Below are 16,299 nucleotides of genomic sequence, written 5' to 3' on the forward strand. Positions count from 1 at the left end.
GGGAATGGAGTTTTGGTAAACAGCTGAGCATGTGCACAATTAATATTATATTAATATGTTATAAAGTTGTTAAAAGAATTCAATAAAAATCTACCTATAAATATTTTGACATCATATGAGGCACACAGTAGGTATATAATAAATATTGTATCTATTCTATTTTATTCAGCTATGGTAAATGGAATAATTAAAGGATTCCATAGATTTTCTTCTAGGTCAAGTTTGCAAGTTACTCTGCCTCTCTGAGAAATCTAGTGGGTGGCAGTCAGAACTAAGTCCTAAAATCAAAAGGGTAACAAATATTTAAATAAAGGCCAGATGAACGGGTAGGGGAGAAGGCATTGAAAGAGGCACCTGTCATTACGCATCTTAACTATAACAAAACAAAATGAATTAATAAGTATCTCAAACCTGCTAAAGAAGGAAAATCCCGAAAATATTCTAGTTGACAAGGGATGACAATTAGAAATTAATTGTATAATACTCATTATTTATTCAAAATGTTACTGATACTTATTTAATGTGCTGCCTTTATTATACTAGTAATTATAGAAGGCTTTCATTTATTATTTGTAATTTAGATTCCATCAGTCCTTTATTTCTTGACACCATTTTAAGTTTCTCAGATAGTAACTTTCTTTCCCTAGGAGTTTTCAGGCATAAACCCTAACAGTTAAAACTGATCACTTTTACAGGAATGTGGAGCCTCCATTTTGGCACTGGTAAAACCAATTTTCTAGGCCATTACTGGAGACTCACTTTTTTATTTAGAAAGTAGGTAGAGTTTCCAGATGCAATACAGGACACTTAGTCCAAGTTGAATTTCAGCTAAACAACTAACAATTTTCAATATTAAGTATGTCCCAAATATTGCATTGGATATATACTAAAATAGTATTTATTGTTCTAGCTAAAATTCAAATTTAACTCAGAGTTCGATATTTTTATATGCTAAATCTGGAAACCCTAAAACTTGAAGTTCCTAGTTTATTAATAGGAAGTAGGAAAAAAAGTAAGTGAAAAGACTGAAAGTAAATAAAGCTTTAAGGTAAGAAGCCACTTTCTCACTAAAGTATACTCATCTTAGCAACATACCTCAAAAGAAAGTACAAACTCTATAAATTGCCCAAATTATTGTTGGATGTATACAATCAGGAAAGCCAAATTTGGATAGTACTTTCATTTTGCAATCATGTTTCTCAACTAAAACAGGTTTGTATCTGCTATTTTTTGTAACTAGTCATTTTAAAGAACTGCTGAAGAACAATTCAAGATGCTATACCTTAATACAAAAGTGAAAAGATGCAGGCAAATCACTGAGATTTATATCCTCATGATTTCATAAATCCTACTACTTCTGAAGGAGAAATTGCTACTAAGACTTCAGGCAGATATGCCGAATTAATCCCTTCTTTCTTCTGAGTGAATGTCCTATGTTCTGTGTAATATGACAAATGTCACTATTCTAAGAGAATTCTAACATTCTAAAACTTTTTAAAAAAGATTTTCATTTATTAAACATGTTATATCATCAGGAATTTCAAAGAGAAAATGTCAATGCCCTCTAAGTTTCTAATTCTCAACCCACAAATTCAATTTGTTTCATGGGCTTTGGGGAATTAATAAATATGAGATATTTATTTGTAAGTCAAAATCTAAAACTGAGTCCCCCTGACAATCTGATGATGATTTGTGACATAACATTCCCAAAAGAATAGAAGAAAAACAAGTTTCACATTTTGCTTCACCTAAAAACACAAAATTGTTTTCTAATTATAATGGCACATATTACACTCTGTATTTCAATAACATTTTATCTTGACTCTTTACATGTGTGATCACTTAACCCAGGCAAAGATCTAATAATTAACAAGAAAAAAATCATGAAATTCAGGATTTATGAAGTGTTTTCAGTTCCCTTGTCAAGACCACATGAGGGAAAAAGCATAATAGCAACATCCAAATATGTACTCTATTCCACCTGCATATTCATTACCACAATGCAAAGAATCAGCACAAAAATAAATACTCCACTAAATGTCCTGGTAATTTTGATCACCTCTATTTCAAAATGCATTATTCAACCAGGGTTGTCTTCTGATAGAAAGAGAAGGTTAAGGAAAGCATTCTTAGCACATTGACAAATGCATTTCATTTTTATTATGTGGAAACAAACAAAAACTGTATTTAATATTAATATCATTTTAGCATTTGAGAGCTTTTGCTTTTCTAAATGAGATGATTGCATGAAAGAAGGCATTTTTTGGGTCAAATTTCTAATGTATCTACAGGTTGTTTTAATTTCATTATTTAACTCGCCGTACTCATAGCACATACACGTACAACTAAGTACGAATAGCTTATATCAAATATAAGATGTATTAAAGCCTTTCCCTCTCTCCAACAGTGCTCTAGGATGCATTACCAGGCAAGCAGATAAGTGTAATGATGAATTGCATAATATGGCCAACATTAATAGAGTGGTTTTCTACAAATGTATTGCAAAAAATAAATACTTCACATTTCAGAACATAACTATTTGGATGTCACATGTTAGCAAAGGACAAAGTGGCAGATATTAGCAACTTTAAATCTGTAGGCCCTGGATTAAACAATATAAAGGAACTTGAGAGAAATGACAATGCATCTAGAGCACAGATGAGGTTGAAGGTAAGAGTCTATTCTTGAGGGTCTAATTAGGTTCTTCCCATCTCTCCATTTTTTTTTTTTTAATCTTCATAGAGACGCCTTAGCAGAAGCTATCGGTTTTGACAGTACACCGAAATCCTGGCAGTGAACCATAAATTGACCATTACCATAAAAAGAGCTGCTAAACGAGAAACCATGTGCTCAGTATAAAACTAATTTCATGCTTTCAAAAGCACACAGTGGCTTCTAGCAAGATAGTGGCCCTGGGACTTGCCGAGACAGATTGGTGAACACAAATGGTTTGCTCCTTATGCGTCTGCTTAGCCAAGCTTTACGTGTACTGGCAGTAAAAGAGGTTCTCGAGCCTTCTATCAAACAAATACACACTTAGCTATAACTTTAAAGCTGAAAGCTATAAAACAGCTGCCTCAAATAAATATAGTAGGAAAAACACATACACTTATATACACACACACCCCATGTGCCATGCTAGCTGCTTCCAATCAAAGAAAAATAGATTCCCCTGCCAACCTAATATACTAAACAGACACTTAATAAGCATAACGCTATTTAATACATTATAACCCTCACACTCCATTCATGCTTAGAAACACCAGAATTAGAGTTTAGCCAAGCCTAAGCAATAGCACTCCATCTACTTGGAGGCTAACTTTGTGTCTGCCCTTATCTAGTTGGCTTTCAAATACCATATACTTACAAGGCTACATCAAACCTTTCCAAGCATGATGATCTAGTAATTTAACCTCTCCAGGTGAGCACAGGTATTTTATATATATTTAAATGATACAATCTGCTACATTTAAAGCATCTCAGCTAATAAAAACACACTTCATGAAGAAATACTGTTAATTTCCTCCCATTCTCATTCGGCACACAGTCACTAGAAATTAATTACTGTTGGTTGTCCAGTACATGACCGGTCATAACTTTTAATTATTAATAATGTCTAGCTTCACAAGGTGTCAACTCCAGTATGTAATCCACATCACTTACTTTCTTAGTTATCTCGAAACATGACTTGTCTCCTCCTATCTGTCTTTCATGTCAAAGATTCTACAAAGTACATTTTGTTTATAGCCTTTTTAATAATATCTGAAACACATAATAACACTGCTAATTACCTACTTTCAGTAATGGTAGCAAATTGCATAATATCACTGACTTTTTCAGAATGTTTAAAATGCAAAGGAAGTCACCTACTGGTAAGATGTCCTCGGCAAACAGCTAGCACAGAAAGAAAGGGATGGTTATCACACCCATGTAAGGAGTTACTTCGCAACAAAATTAAAGAATCATATATTTTGCTCTTCAGCTTTGCTCCTTCAGATGTGTCAGCACGATGTGATAAACACAATTGAGGACTCCACAGGATTCAGCATAACATACGAAAGAATCTGTTACTGACATCCCAGACCCCAGCATCCAAGTTTTAGAATAAAAACGCTCACCTCTGCTAGGAAGTCCACTCCACATCCTGGCAGGGCTCTCACCAGCTTCAAGAGCAACCAAGTTGGATAAACAAAACTTCCAGTATGTGACCAGGATAATGCACAGCGCTACCGAGACTTGGCTCCAGCCCTGATTATCTGTGTGACAGCACCACGTTATATCAGTGCCGCTCCAAGCCTTCCCAGTTGCTGGCTTATTGCACTGCTCATTGAAAATCCTTTACATGCTGGCAACATTTTAGGGAAGGACAAGCACACTCTGAGTCATTTGTAAAGAAAGCAGAGCAATTTCAATTCTATATCTCCATGTGTGCTGAAACCAGAAGCACTGTCAATGTACAAGTCTGAGGTGGATTTATGCTGAGAAACAGGCAACCTAAGCCTTCATTATCAATGCATGAAATCAGCCACTGTGATCAAATTCAAGCAAACCACAAAAAGGATATGATTATGAAAGTCTCCACAGATTTAGCACCAAACCTTGTGGAATAAAGAATCATCTATTGAAATTGTGTAAATGTTAAAAATAGCTCTGGCTTTTCAACAATGAGCAGGATACAGGGAAGAAATCAGTCGTCTATATTACAAGGACTTATAAAGGCTGCATAAATCAAAATAGCCGTAGGTTCCTGGGACTTCGCTATAGACAAATGAAATCACTGGAGACTATTACAATTATAACAAAAATAATTCCATATATTTGACATAGATGTCCATTAAAGGGCAAATCAAACATCCTTTAACTCCTAAGTGCCCATCTCTAAATTAAAATAATGGTGATAGTTAAAAATGTGCGATGCTATGCTAACACCAGGACAAAATACCATCAATTTTATTCTAAGATAATTTCATAAACAATAAAGATTTAAATCTATTCTGTGTAACAATAAACATGCAAGATAGATATTTTAACACTATAACCTTTGCTCATTATTTTTAAAAATCTATAGTTCATTAAACCCATGTATTTTTATCCCAACTACCCCCAAATTTATACTTTTGCTTTTTATAATCCTTTCTGTTTTGTTACTAAAATATAAGATGCAAGAGCTACTGGACATCGTCTTTAGAAGACACAAGGTCAGAAAGCAGTATTAGATATACCCCAGAAATACATATACCCCAGAAAGCAGTAGCAGTGATTTGAGATCACAAAATATACGGATTTGACATGTGCATGCAAACTGCAAAGCAAAAAAGAAATAAAACGTTTATTAAAAATCACAAAAGTAAACTGGAAGAAATTCCTAGGAGGCAACACTGACAACACATTTAAGGTTCTATTCAATTTTTTAAAAAGGGTTTTAGGTTCTCATTGAGACTCTGAAGACCAGACAAATTAGAATCCAGTAAAGGCAATTCCTGATTTGAGGATCTCCTATAAATGACTGGGTTCAGTTCTAGTAATCCTACCAGCTCTGAGATGACACATTTAGAAATGTCTACAATATGAAACATCTGTGTAAAACTAAGCAGCACACATTTACGTAACACAGCATTCTGGAGCAACATTAAACACAGCACTCTCATGGGCATTCTCACTATGTCCCCATATGGAAAGTTGACTCCTTACGGGCTGCTGGTTAGATGCCCTTGCTTGGAGACAGATTAGACACACGATTGGATATGCACATGCGTGTGCGTATACATATACCTATGCCATTGAACACACTTGCCCCTCACAGTCACTTTTGCCACCTGAATTCTATTTGTCACCTGAAGCCCCTAGGGCAATATTTGAATGTATTATGAGAAAAGGCATTGGGCATCATTGACTTTGCAATTGTTCAGTGTCCTCTCTCTCTTCTGTCCTCTCTGCCTCACCCAACACACACATAAACTTTCCTTCGAAAATAGTCATAGGAATAGTTCATGAGAGATTGTATGCCTAAAAATCTTTCTATTATTACCACACATGAAGCTCCCTAGTAATAAGATAAAAGTTTAAAATTAAACCAGGATACTTGATTATAGGCCAATCCCTTATCTAAAACCCTTAGTGCTTGATGCATTTCAGAATTCAAATGTTTTCAGATTTTAGAAAGGTAATACTCTACATATGCCAGGAATTATATAATGCCTCCAGTGGCAGATGTTATATAATGCCGCACTGGGGTCTGGGGCAACAACTCTATAATCAGACACATTAACATTCTATAGCAAAACCTGTGCATATTCATACTCATTGGGATAAATAAATGCTATAATTTAAGCTCACATTAGTTCATGTCACGTTTTCCCATCAATATGAATTATAAAATCTTCCAGTTTTCATTGCTTCTTGGATTTCAGAAATTGCAAGTAAGAGATTGTGGACTGTATAAATGTTTACCTAAACTGCTAGAAAGTTATGGATTGGGAAATGGTACCTAAGCAGATGTTCTCTTGCTTAGGCAAGAAATCTGGAGGGTAGTGTTACTTTAATGGATGGGCAAAAATATGAGGGAAGGTGCTGTTAAGAATGAGACACAAAGCAGAGCAGATATGTGGCAATAATGCACGATGACAAAACTAGGACATGGAAAAGATAGGCAAGGAGAAGCCACTCAAAATGACTGAATCAAAAAAAAATACAAAACATAATAATAATAGTACTCATTGATCACCTAAACTCTATACCCACTAGTGTGAAAGGCACTTGACATAAATATTTTTTTAACAACCTACCTTAATTTTCAAAAGGAAATTTTAAAAGGACACGTGTATTTCAGAGGGAGGCAAAACATTGGGTTATCTCACCCTCTTCTCATTGTACCCAAAAGCAAAATATCCATAATGTTAAACAGTGCATATGGCACTGTCAGACACAAACAAAAAAAATAAGCTTTACCTTATGAAGTAAAGACTTCTGTTTTATTTGTATATGCTATAAACTACTTGCAATAGAGGTTCTTTAAAATCAGTTTTAGAAAAAAGTAGCAATATTTTCTGCCATCAAGAGTCAACTGTTTAGTTTTAAAATCCATTTTAAAAACAAATGTTCTCAAAAAACAAGAATAATGTGTTGCATTTGCTTGGAGTCTTTCTTATGAGTACATTTCCCAAATAAATACTTTTCTTTCAGTACATTACAGAACTTTAATATAGCAGAGCATTGACACTACACTTAAGATTTTGGGTCAATAGAACATTCGCTGTCTTCAAAGAGCATTTCCTGGGTGCCTTTTGGGGCCTAGACCTGCACTGGGGAAGTATCCAGGTGGCATTTATGTGAAGAGTGGTCTTTCTATTCACTGAACAAACTAGACTGGAATGTGTGGCTCTTAGTATCTAGAACACAATCACAAAGTCATTTTCTATCTGAAGAAGGAAACTGCATTTATTTTTTTGACAATACAACATAATTTGGTGAATTCTTCTTTTTTTTAGCAACCAAAATGGTGCCCTGAAGGTTTGATGGATGGAGTTATAGCAGCTTCTAAAAGTAACTTACTATCCTATAAGATGAGTAACACTTCAGGGCTATGATTTAAAAAAAAAAAAGCTCCCTATACCTTTCACATCAAGTCCATTAAATAATAGATAAATACTCAGTGTCTACAGGACAACAGTCTCTGGATTGCAGTGCAGGCTCACCAGAGGGCAAGCTCTTGAAATGAAGTGTGTTAACATTATGTGTGAGTGCCAGCACACTCAGCCCATTAAAAAGTACAATATCCAGCCCTTCCACCTCCTCCAAACTCCACGTAATCAGAAGAGCAAATATGTTTCACAGCTGGCCTAAAAACCAGCTCGAGAAAAACCATTAAGTGCCAAGGACATATACCAACCATATGGTCAGCTGTAACATTCCACAGGGATGTCTAATCCAGAACACTGTCCAACAGCCTCCTTGGCTGTGACACTGTTAAGATGTGAAAGTCAAATGTCTGTGTGAAGAAAGTTGGTCAGTCCAAGTGAAAATACATTCATCCCCCCAGTGGAAATTGAACTCACTAATTACCACTGGGCTTGGCTCCCTACTGAAAACCCTTCTCCCTAGATTAGTTTAAAATGGGTAACACTTCTATTCCAGGCAGACACCAAGGTTTTAAATATGCCTTTGATGATTTAAATCACTCAGACATGTAAACACTTGCCATGATTGTCTAAGACTCAGTTTCCACACTGAAAGGTGTATTTGGTTTTCAAAATCTAAAAACCAAGACTTGATGTTAAGCAACTCTTATCTTTTAATACACATAATATGTAAAAGTTTATATTCAGAAGCATTCTTAAAGAAAAAGACAATCTGTCCTTCACTAAAAAAGGGTCAACCACTCCTTTTAATCATTTTATCAAACTTCCATTCAAACTCTTTTATGTATCAATCCCTTAGAGTTCTGTACTTAATCCACACACTTGTATAATCCACACCCTTGTTTGACAGTTTTTAACCACATGTACAGAATATGGAGATGTTCTATAATGGCTTTGCCAAGTCTACGTCAGCTATAGTTTTAGATTTCTGACACCATTGAAAACGGCTGGAGCTCTGTCTCAAATTCAAAGCATTTGTGCAGCAGGAGGTGGTTAGAGTTGTAGCTTGAGACTTCATCCTATTTCCAAAATTCTCTACTCTCATTCCCAAGGAACTTCAATCTCAATAAACCCTACAATATCAGTCTCAATTAAATTTATCTGGGGAGAACAGATAAAGGGTACCAACTCTTATCCTTGCTTTGAAGAATAGAGTCAGGATTTTGTAAAATACTTGGAAACTAAACAGTGATCAATTCTGAGTAAGACAATGAGTTAGAAAAGTATATCAGTATTCCTTCTACTATATGTATCATCACCAGGTCTGAAGTACTACAAGTAAGAGACAATTCCTGAGTGCTCTTATAAGGACCTGTGACTTATACAAAGAAAAGCGGATGCCCTATTTTCAAAGGTGTAATCTGACATATTTTGACCAAGGCCTTTTCCCCTTCTAAGTCTGTCCCTTCACTAAAAACCATAAGTCATATGGGCTCTATCCAATACAAGGATTGTATAATAATTATTCTATGAAACGAGTTTTCTGAACTTACTAATTAAGAGGTTTAAAGAAATAAGTATATTGTAAATACTTTAACCCACCTACCTCACACTGAAATGATTTACTTATCTAGTGCACTTACTGGTAGAAACTCAATGATTTGTTATACATTCACCATGGTAATTATATTTGCAAAAGTCAGATACTTTGGTTGAATGATAAATGGCAAGTTGATTCATCAAAAATTAAGTGAAAGCAAGCATTTCAAACTATGTGTTTCTACTGAAAAGGTAAAATACATTATCATACTGATGAATTCTAGCCTTGTCTCTAAATCTGTCATACAAACCAAAGGTTGCATCATTTAAAATTAATGTTCATTCCTAATATCTCTTAAAATGGAGATTTTTTCCAGACATGGACAATATTAATATATTTAAGTAGTAATTTTTATTCCTGAAAACTAAAGAAAGATCTCTCCTGCTCTTCCCTCCCTCCCCACCCCCTGCCATGTCTCCCCTACAGATTCTGCCTACTGCATACAAGGTGCTCAGTCTTTCAGATGAGCATGCTCCTGCCCACACATGCATGTCCACACATCCTCACTCCTTGGTGTGGTATTTCTTGCTTTCCATACTCATTAATAATAAGTTCCATCAGAATATTGATGTGGGCAAGGGAGTGAAGAAACTATCATACTTTCAATATACTCATGGCACCATCTTGTGGTAATTCTATGGTATCGCGTTTTCAAGTTTAATTTTTAAAGTTCTTCAAAAATTTCTGGGAAAACACATTTGAGGATAAATTTAACATTTTAAATATGCATGAGATGCAATGTGATAAATCTGGCCTATGTATTTAAAACCCTACACACATATTTTAAGAGTTATAATACCTATCATTAATGTCCTGACCCCAGAAGCCATTTAATACCAATAACTGTTTCTTGAATGTAGAATAGGAATGAAATTAAGAAATCTTTAAGGGAGACGGGGAAAACAATAACAGAGGATCCTGGGGGCATCAAAGAACAGTACAGACTATAGCAGCAAAAAAATAAAATAAAATTATGTATAACACTCCAACTGACAACCCATTTTCCAATCCTGCTGTCCATTCCCACATCCAAACTACTACTCCACTTCCTGCTGCAAAACACCCAGGTTTTATTACCCTTATCTTCTCCCCCATCCAAAATGTCCTGACTTTAAAATCTACTCAAGCTCATTTTAAAATCTCTTTTTTTAATTTATTTACTAATTGAATTTTAGTTTCTTTTAATTATTATACTTTAAGTTCTAGGGCACGTGCACAACGTGCAGGTTTCTTACATATGTATACATGTGCCATGTTCGTGTGCTGCACCCATTAACTCGTCATTTACATTAGGTATATCTCCTAATGCTATCCCTCCCCCTCTCCCCACCCCACGACAGGCCCCGGTGTGTGATGTTCCCCTTCCTGTGTCCAAGTGTTCTCATTGTTCAATTCCCACCTATGAGTGAGAACACGCGGTGTTTGCTTTTTTGTCCATGTGATAGTTTGCTGAGAATGATGGTTTCCAGCTTCATTCATGTCCCTTCAAAGGACGTGAACTCATCATTTTTTATGGCTGCATAGTATTCCATGGTGTATATATGCCACATTTTCTTAATCCAGTCTATCATTGATGGACATTTGGGTTGGTTCCAAGTCTTTGCTATTGTGAATAGTGCCACAATAAACATACGTGTGCATGTGCCTTTATAGCAGCAGGATTTATAATCCTTTGGGTATATACCCAGTAATGGGATAGCTGGGTCAAATGGTATTTCTAGTTCTAGATCCTTGAGGAATTGCCACACTATCTTCCACAATGGTTGAACCAGTTTACAGTCCCAACAACAGTGTAAGAGTGTTCCTATTTCTCCACATCCTCTCCAGCACCTGTTGTTTCCTGACTTTTTAATGATCGCCATTCTAACTGGTGTGAGATGGTATCTCATTGTGGTTTTGATTTGCATTTCTCTGGTGGCCAGTGATGATGAGCATTTTTTCATGTGTCTTTTGGCTGCATAAATGTCTTCTTTTGAGAAGTGTCTGTTCATATACTTCACCCACTTTGTGATGGGGTTGTTTGTTTTTTTCTTGTAAATTTGTTGGGAGTTCTTTGTAGATTCTGGATATTAGCCCTTTGTCAGATCAGTAGACTGCAAAAATTTTCTCCCATTCTGCAGGTTGCCTGTTCACTCTGATGGTAGTTTCTTTTGCTGTGCAGAAGCTCTTTAGTTTAATTAGATCCCATTTGTCAATTCTGGCTTTTGTTGCCATTGCTTTTGGTGTTTTAGTCATGAAGTCTTTGCCCAAGCCTATGTCCTGAATGGTATTGCCTAGGTTTTCTTCTAGGGTTTTTATGGTTTTAGGTCTAACATTTAAGTCTTTAATCTATCTTGAATTAATTTTTGTATAATGTGTAAGGAAGGGATCTAGTTTCAGCTTTCTACATATGGTTAGCCAATTTGCCCAGCACCATTTGTTAAACAGGGAATCCTTTCCCCATTGCTTGTTTTTGTCAGGTTTGTCAAAGATCAGATGGTTGTAAATGTGTGGTATTATTTCTGAGGGCTCTGTTCTGTTCCATTGGTCTATATCTCTGTTTTGGTACCAGTACCATGCTGTTTTGGTTACTGTGGCCTTGTAGTATAGTTTGAAGTCAGGTAGCGTGATGCCTCCAGCTTTGCTCTTTTGGCTTAGGATTGTCTTGGCAATGTGGACTCTTTTTTGGTTCCATATGAACTTTAAAGTAGTTTTTTCCAATTCTGTGAAGAAAGTCACTGGTAGCTTGATAGGGATAGCATTAAATCTATAAATTGCCTTGGGCTTTATGGCCATTGTCACGATATTTATTATTCCTATCCATGACCATGGAATTCTTCCATTTGTTTGTTTCCTCTTTTATTTCGTTGAGCAGTGGTTTGTAGTTCTCCTTGAAGAGGTCCTTCACATCCCTTGTAAGATGGATTCCTAGGAATTTAATTTTCTTTGAAGCAATTGTAAATGGGAGTTCACTCACGATTTGGCTCTCTGTCTGTTATTGGTGTATAAGAATGCTTGTGATTTTTGCACATTGATTTTGTATCCTGAGACTTTTCTGAAGATGCTTATCAGCTTAAGGAGATTTTGGGCTGAGACGATGGGGTTTTCTAAAGACACAATCATGTCATCTGCAAACAGGGACAATTTGACTTCCTCTTTTCCTAATTGAATACTCTTTATTTCTTTCTCCTGCCTGATTGCCCTGACCAGAACTTCCAACACTGTGTTGAATAGGAGTGGTGAGAGAGGGCATCCCTGTCTTGTGCCAGTTTTCAAAGGGAATGCTTCCAGTTTTTGCCCATTCAGTATGATATTGGCTGTGGGTTTGTCATAAATAGCTCTTATTATTTTGAGATACGTCCCATCAATACCTAATTTATTGAGAGTTTTTAGCATGAAGGGCTGTTGAATTTTGTCAAAGGCCTTTTCTGCATCTACTGGGATAATCATGCAGTTTTTGTCTTTGGTTCTGTTTATATGCTGTATTACGTTTATTGATTTGCATATGTTGAACCAGCCTTGCATCCCAGGGATGAAGCCCACTTGATCATGGTGGATAAGCTTTTTGATGTGCTGCTGAATTCGGTGTGCCAGTATTTTATTGAGGATTTTTGCGTTGATATTCATCAGGGATATTGGTCTAAAATTCTCTTTTTTTGCTGTGCCTCTACCAGGCTTTGCTGTCAGGATAATGCTGTCCTCATAAAATGAGTTAGGGAGGATTCCCTCTTTTTCTATTGATTGGAATAATTTCAGAAGGAATGGTACCAGTTCCTCCTTGCACCTCTGGTAGAATTTGGCTGTGAATCCATCTGTCCTGGACTTTTTTTGGTTGATAGGCTATTAAATATTGCCTCAATTTCAGAGCCTGTTATTGGTCTCTTCAGAGATTCAACTTCTTCCTGGTTTAGTCTTGGGAGGGTGTATGTGTCCAGGAATTTATCCATTTCTTCTAGATTTTCTAGTTTATTTGCATACAGGTGTTTATAGTATTCTCTGATGGTAGTTTGTATTTCTTTGGGATCGGTGGTGATATCCCCTTTATCATTTTTTATTGCATCTATTTGATTCTTCTCTCTTTTCTTCTTTATTAGTCTTGCTAGTGGTCTAGCAATTTTGTTGATCTTTTCAAAAAACCAGCTGCTGGATTCATTGGTTTTTTGAAGGGTTTTTTGTGTCTCTATCTCCTTCACTTCTGCTCTGATCTTACTTATTTCTTGCCTTCTGCTAGCTTTTGAATGTGTTTGCTCTTGCTTTTCTAGTTCTTTCAATTGTGATGTTAGGGTGTCAATTTTAGATCTTTCCTGCTTTCTCTTGTGGGCATTTAGTGCTATAAATTTCCCTCTACACACTGCTTTAAATGTGTCCCAGAGATTCTGGTATGTTGTGTCTTTGTTCTCATTGGTTTCAAAGAACATCTTTATTTCTGCCTTCATTTCGTTATGGACCCAGTAGTCATTCAGGAGCAGGTTGTTCAGTTTCCATGTAGTTGAGTGGTTTTGAGTGAGTTTCTTAATCCTGAGTTCTAGTTTGATTGCCCTGTGGTCTGAAAGACAGTTTGTTATAATTTCTGTTCTTTTACATTTGCTGAGGAGTGCTTTACTTCCAACTATGTGGTCAATTTTGGAATAAGTGCAATGTGGTGCTGAGAAGAATGTATATTCTGTTGATTTGGGGAGGAGAGTTCTGTAGATGTCTATTAGGTCTGCTTGGTGCAGAGCTGAGCCAAAGTCCTGGATATCCTTGTTAACCTTCTGTCTCATTGATGTGTCTAATATTGACAGTGGGGTGTTAAAGTCTCTCATTATTATTTTGTGGGAGTCTAAGTCTCTTTGTAGGTCTCTAAGGACTTGCTTTATGAATGTGGGTGCTCCTGTATTGGGTGCATATATATTTAGGAGAGTTAGCTCTTCTTGTTGAATTGATCCCTTTACCATTATGTAATGGCCTTCTTTGTCTCTTTTGATCTTTGTTGGTTTAAAGTCTGTTTTATCAGAGACTAGGATTGCAACCCCTGCCTTTTTCTGTTTTCCATTTGCTTGGTAGATCTTCCTCCATCCCTTTATTTTGAGCCTATGTGTGTCTCTGCACGTGAGATGGGTCTCCTGAATACAGCACACTGATAGGTCTTGAATCTTTATCCAATTTGCTAGTCTGTGTCTTTTAATTGGAGCATTTAGCCCATTTACATTTAAGGTTAATATTGTTATGTGTGAATTTGATCCTGTCATTATGATGTTAGCTGGTTATTTTGCTCATTAGTTGATGCAGTTTCTTCCTAGCCTCAATGGTCTTTACAATTTGGCATGTTTTTGCAGTTTCTTCCTAGCCTCAATGGTCTTTATAATTTGACATGTTTTTGCAGTGGCTGGTACCAGTTGTTCCTTTCCATGTTTAGTGCTTCCTTCAGGAGCTCTTTTAGGGCAGGCCTGGTGGTGACAAAATCTCTCAGCATTTGCTTGTCTGTAAAGGATTTTATTTCTCCTTCACTTATGAAGCTTAGTTTGGCTGGATATGAAATTCTGGGTTGAAAATTCTTTTCTTTAAGAATGTTGAATATTGGCCCCCACTCTTTTCTGGCTTGTAGAGTTTCTGCCGAGAGATCCGCTGTTAGTCTGATGGGCTTCCTTTGTGGGTAACCTGACCTTTCTCTCTGGCTGCCCTTAACATTTTTTCCTTCATTTCAACTTTGGTGAATCTGACAATTATTTGTTTTGGAGTTGCTCTTCTCAAGGAGTATCTTTGTGGCATTCTCTGTATTTCCTGAATTTGAATGTTGGCCTGCCTTGCTAGGTTGGGGAAGTTCTCCTGGATAATATCCTGAAGAGTGTTTTCCAACTTGCTTCCATTCTCCCCATCACTTTCAGGTACACCAATCAGACGTAGATTTGGTCTTTTCACCTAGTCCCATATACCTTCGAGGCTTTGTTTGTTTCTTTTTACTCTTTTTTCTCTACACTTCTCACTTCATTTCATTCATTTGATCTTCAATCACTGATACCCTTTCTTCCAGTTGATCGAATCAGCTAGTGAGGCTTGTGCAGTTCTCATGCCATGGTTTTCAGCTCCATCAGGTCATTTAAGGACTTCTCTACACTGGTTATTCTAGTTAGCCATTTGTCTAATCTTTTTTCAAGGTTTTTAGCTTCTTTACAATGGGTTTGAACTTTCTTCTTTAGCTCCGAGAAGTTTGATCATCTGAAGCCTTTTTCTCTCAACTCATCAACGTCATTCTCTGTCCAGCTTTGTTCTGTTGCTGGCAAGGAGCTGTGTTCCTTTGGAGGGGGACAGGTGCTCTGATTTTTAGAATTTTCAGCTTTTCTGCTCTGTTTTATCCCCATCTTTGTGGTTTTATCTACCTTTGGTCTTTGATGATGGTGACGTACAGATGGGGTTTTGGTGTGGATGTCCTTTCTGTTTGTTAGTTTTCCTTCTAACAGTCAGGACCCTCAGCTGCAGGTCTGTTGGAGTTTGCTGGAGGTCCACTCCAGACCCTGTTTGCCTGGGTATCAGCAGCGGAGGCTGCAGAACAGTGAATATTGCTGAACAGCAAATGTTGCTGCCTGATCGTTCCTCTGGAAGCTTTGTCTCACAGGGGTACCCAGCTGTGTGAGGTGTCAGTCTGCCCCTACTGGGGGGTGCCTCCCAGTTAGGCTACTCGGGGTCAGGGACCCACTTGAGGAGGCAGTCTGCCCGTTCTCAGGTCTCAAACTCCATGCTGGGAGAACCACTAGTCTCTTCAAAGCTGTCAGACAGGGACATTTAAGTCTGCAGAGGTTTCTGCTGCCTTTTGTTTGGCTATGCCCTGCCCCCAGAGGTGGAGTCTACAGAGGCATGCAGGCCTCCTTGAACTGCAGTGGGCTCCACCCAGTTCAAGCTTCCTGGCCGCTTTGTTTACCTACTTAAGCCTCAGCATTGGAAGGCACCCCTCCCCCAGTCTCGCTGCCACCTTGCAGTTCGATCTCAGACTGCTGTGTTAGCAATGAGCGAGGCTCCGTGGGCGTGGGACCCTCCAAGCCAGGTGTGGGATATAATCCCCTGGTGTGCCGTTTGCTAAGACTGTTGGAAAAGCACAGTATTAGGGTGGGAGTGACCCAATTTTCCAGGTGCCATCTGTCACAGTTTCCCTTGGCTAGGAAAGGG

At 37.3% G+C, this 16,299-nt stretch overlaps 1 protein-coding gene across 4 annotated transcripts in view; it reads right to left on the minus strand.

Moving 5' to 3' along the window:
• Nucleotides 1-16,299, minus strand: part of ZNF385B (zinc finger protein 385B) — a 420,705-nt gene that overhangs the window by 297,896 nt on the left and 106,510 nt on the right. The window contains exon 1 of one of the 4 annotated variants that reach the window (XM_009443825.4): nucleotides 4,119-4,324. The exons of the other annotated variants lie outside the window; for them this stretch is intronic. Coding sequence (XP_009442100.1) covers nucleotides 4,119-4,143 — 25 coding nt within the window. The 5' untranslated portion in view covers nucleotides 4,144-4,324. Of the gene's footprint in view, nucleotides 1-4,118; nucleotides 4,325-16,299 lie in introns of those variants that run through there. 4 annotated transcript variants of the gene reach the window in all.

The sequence above is a fragment of the Pan troglodytes genome, chromosome 13, assembly GCF_028858775.2.
Source record: "Pan troglodytes isolate AG18354 chromosome 13, NHGRI_mPanTro3-v2.0_pri, whole genome shotgun sequence".
Taxonomy (NCBI): Eukaryota; Metazoa; Chordata; class Mammalia; order Primates; family Hominidae; genus Pan; species Pan troglodytes.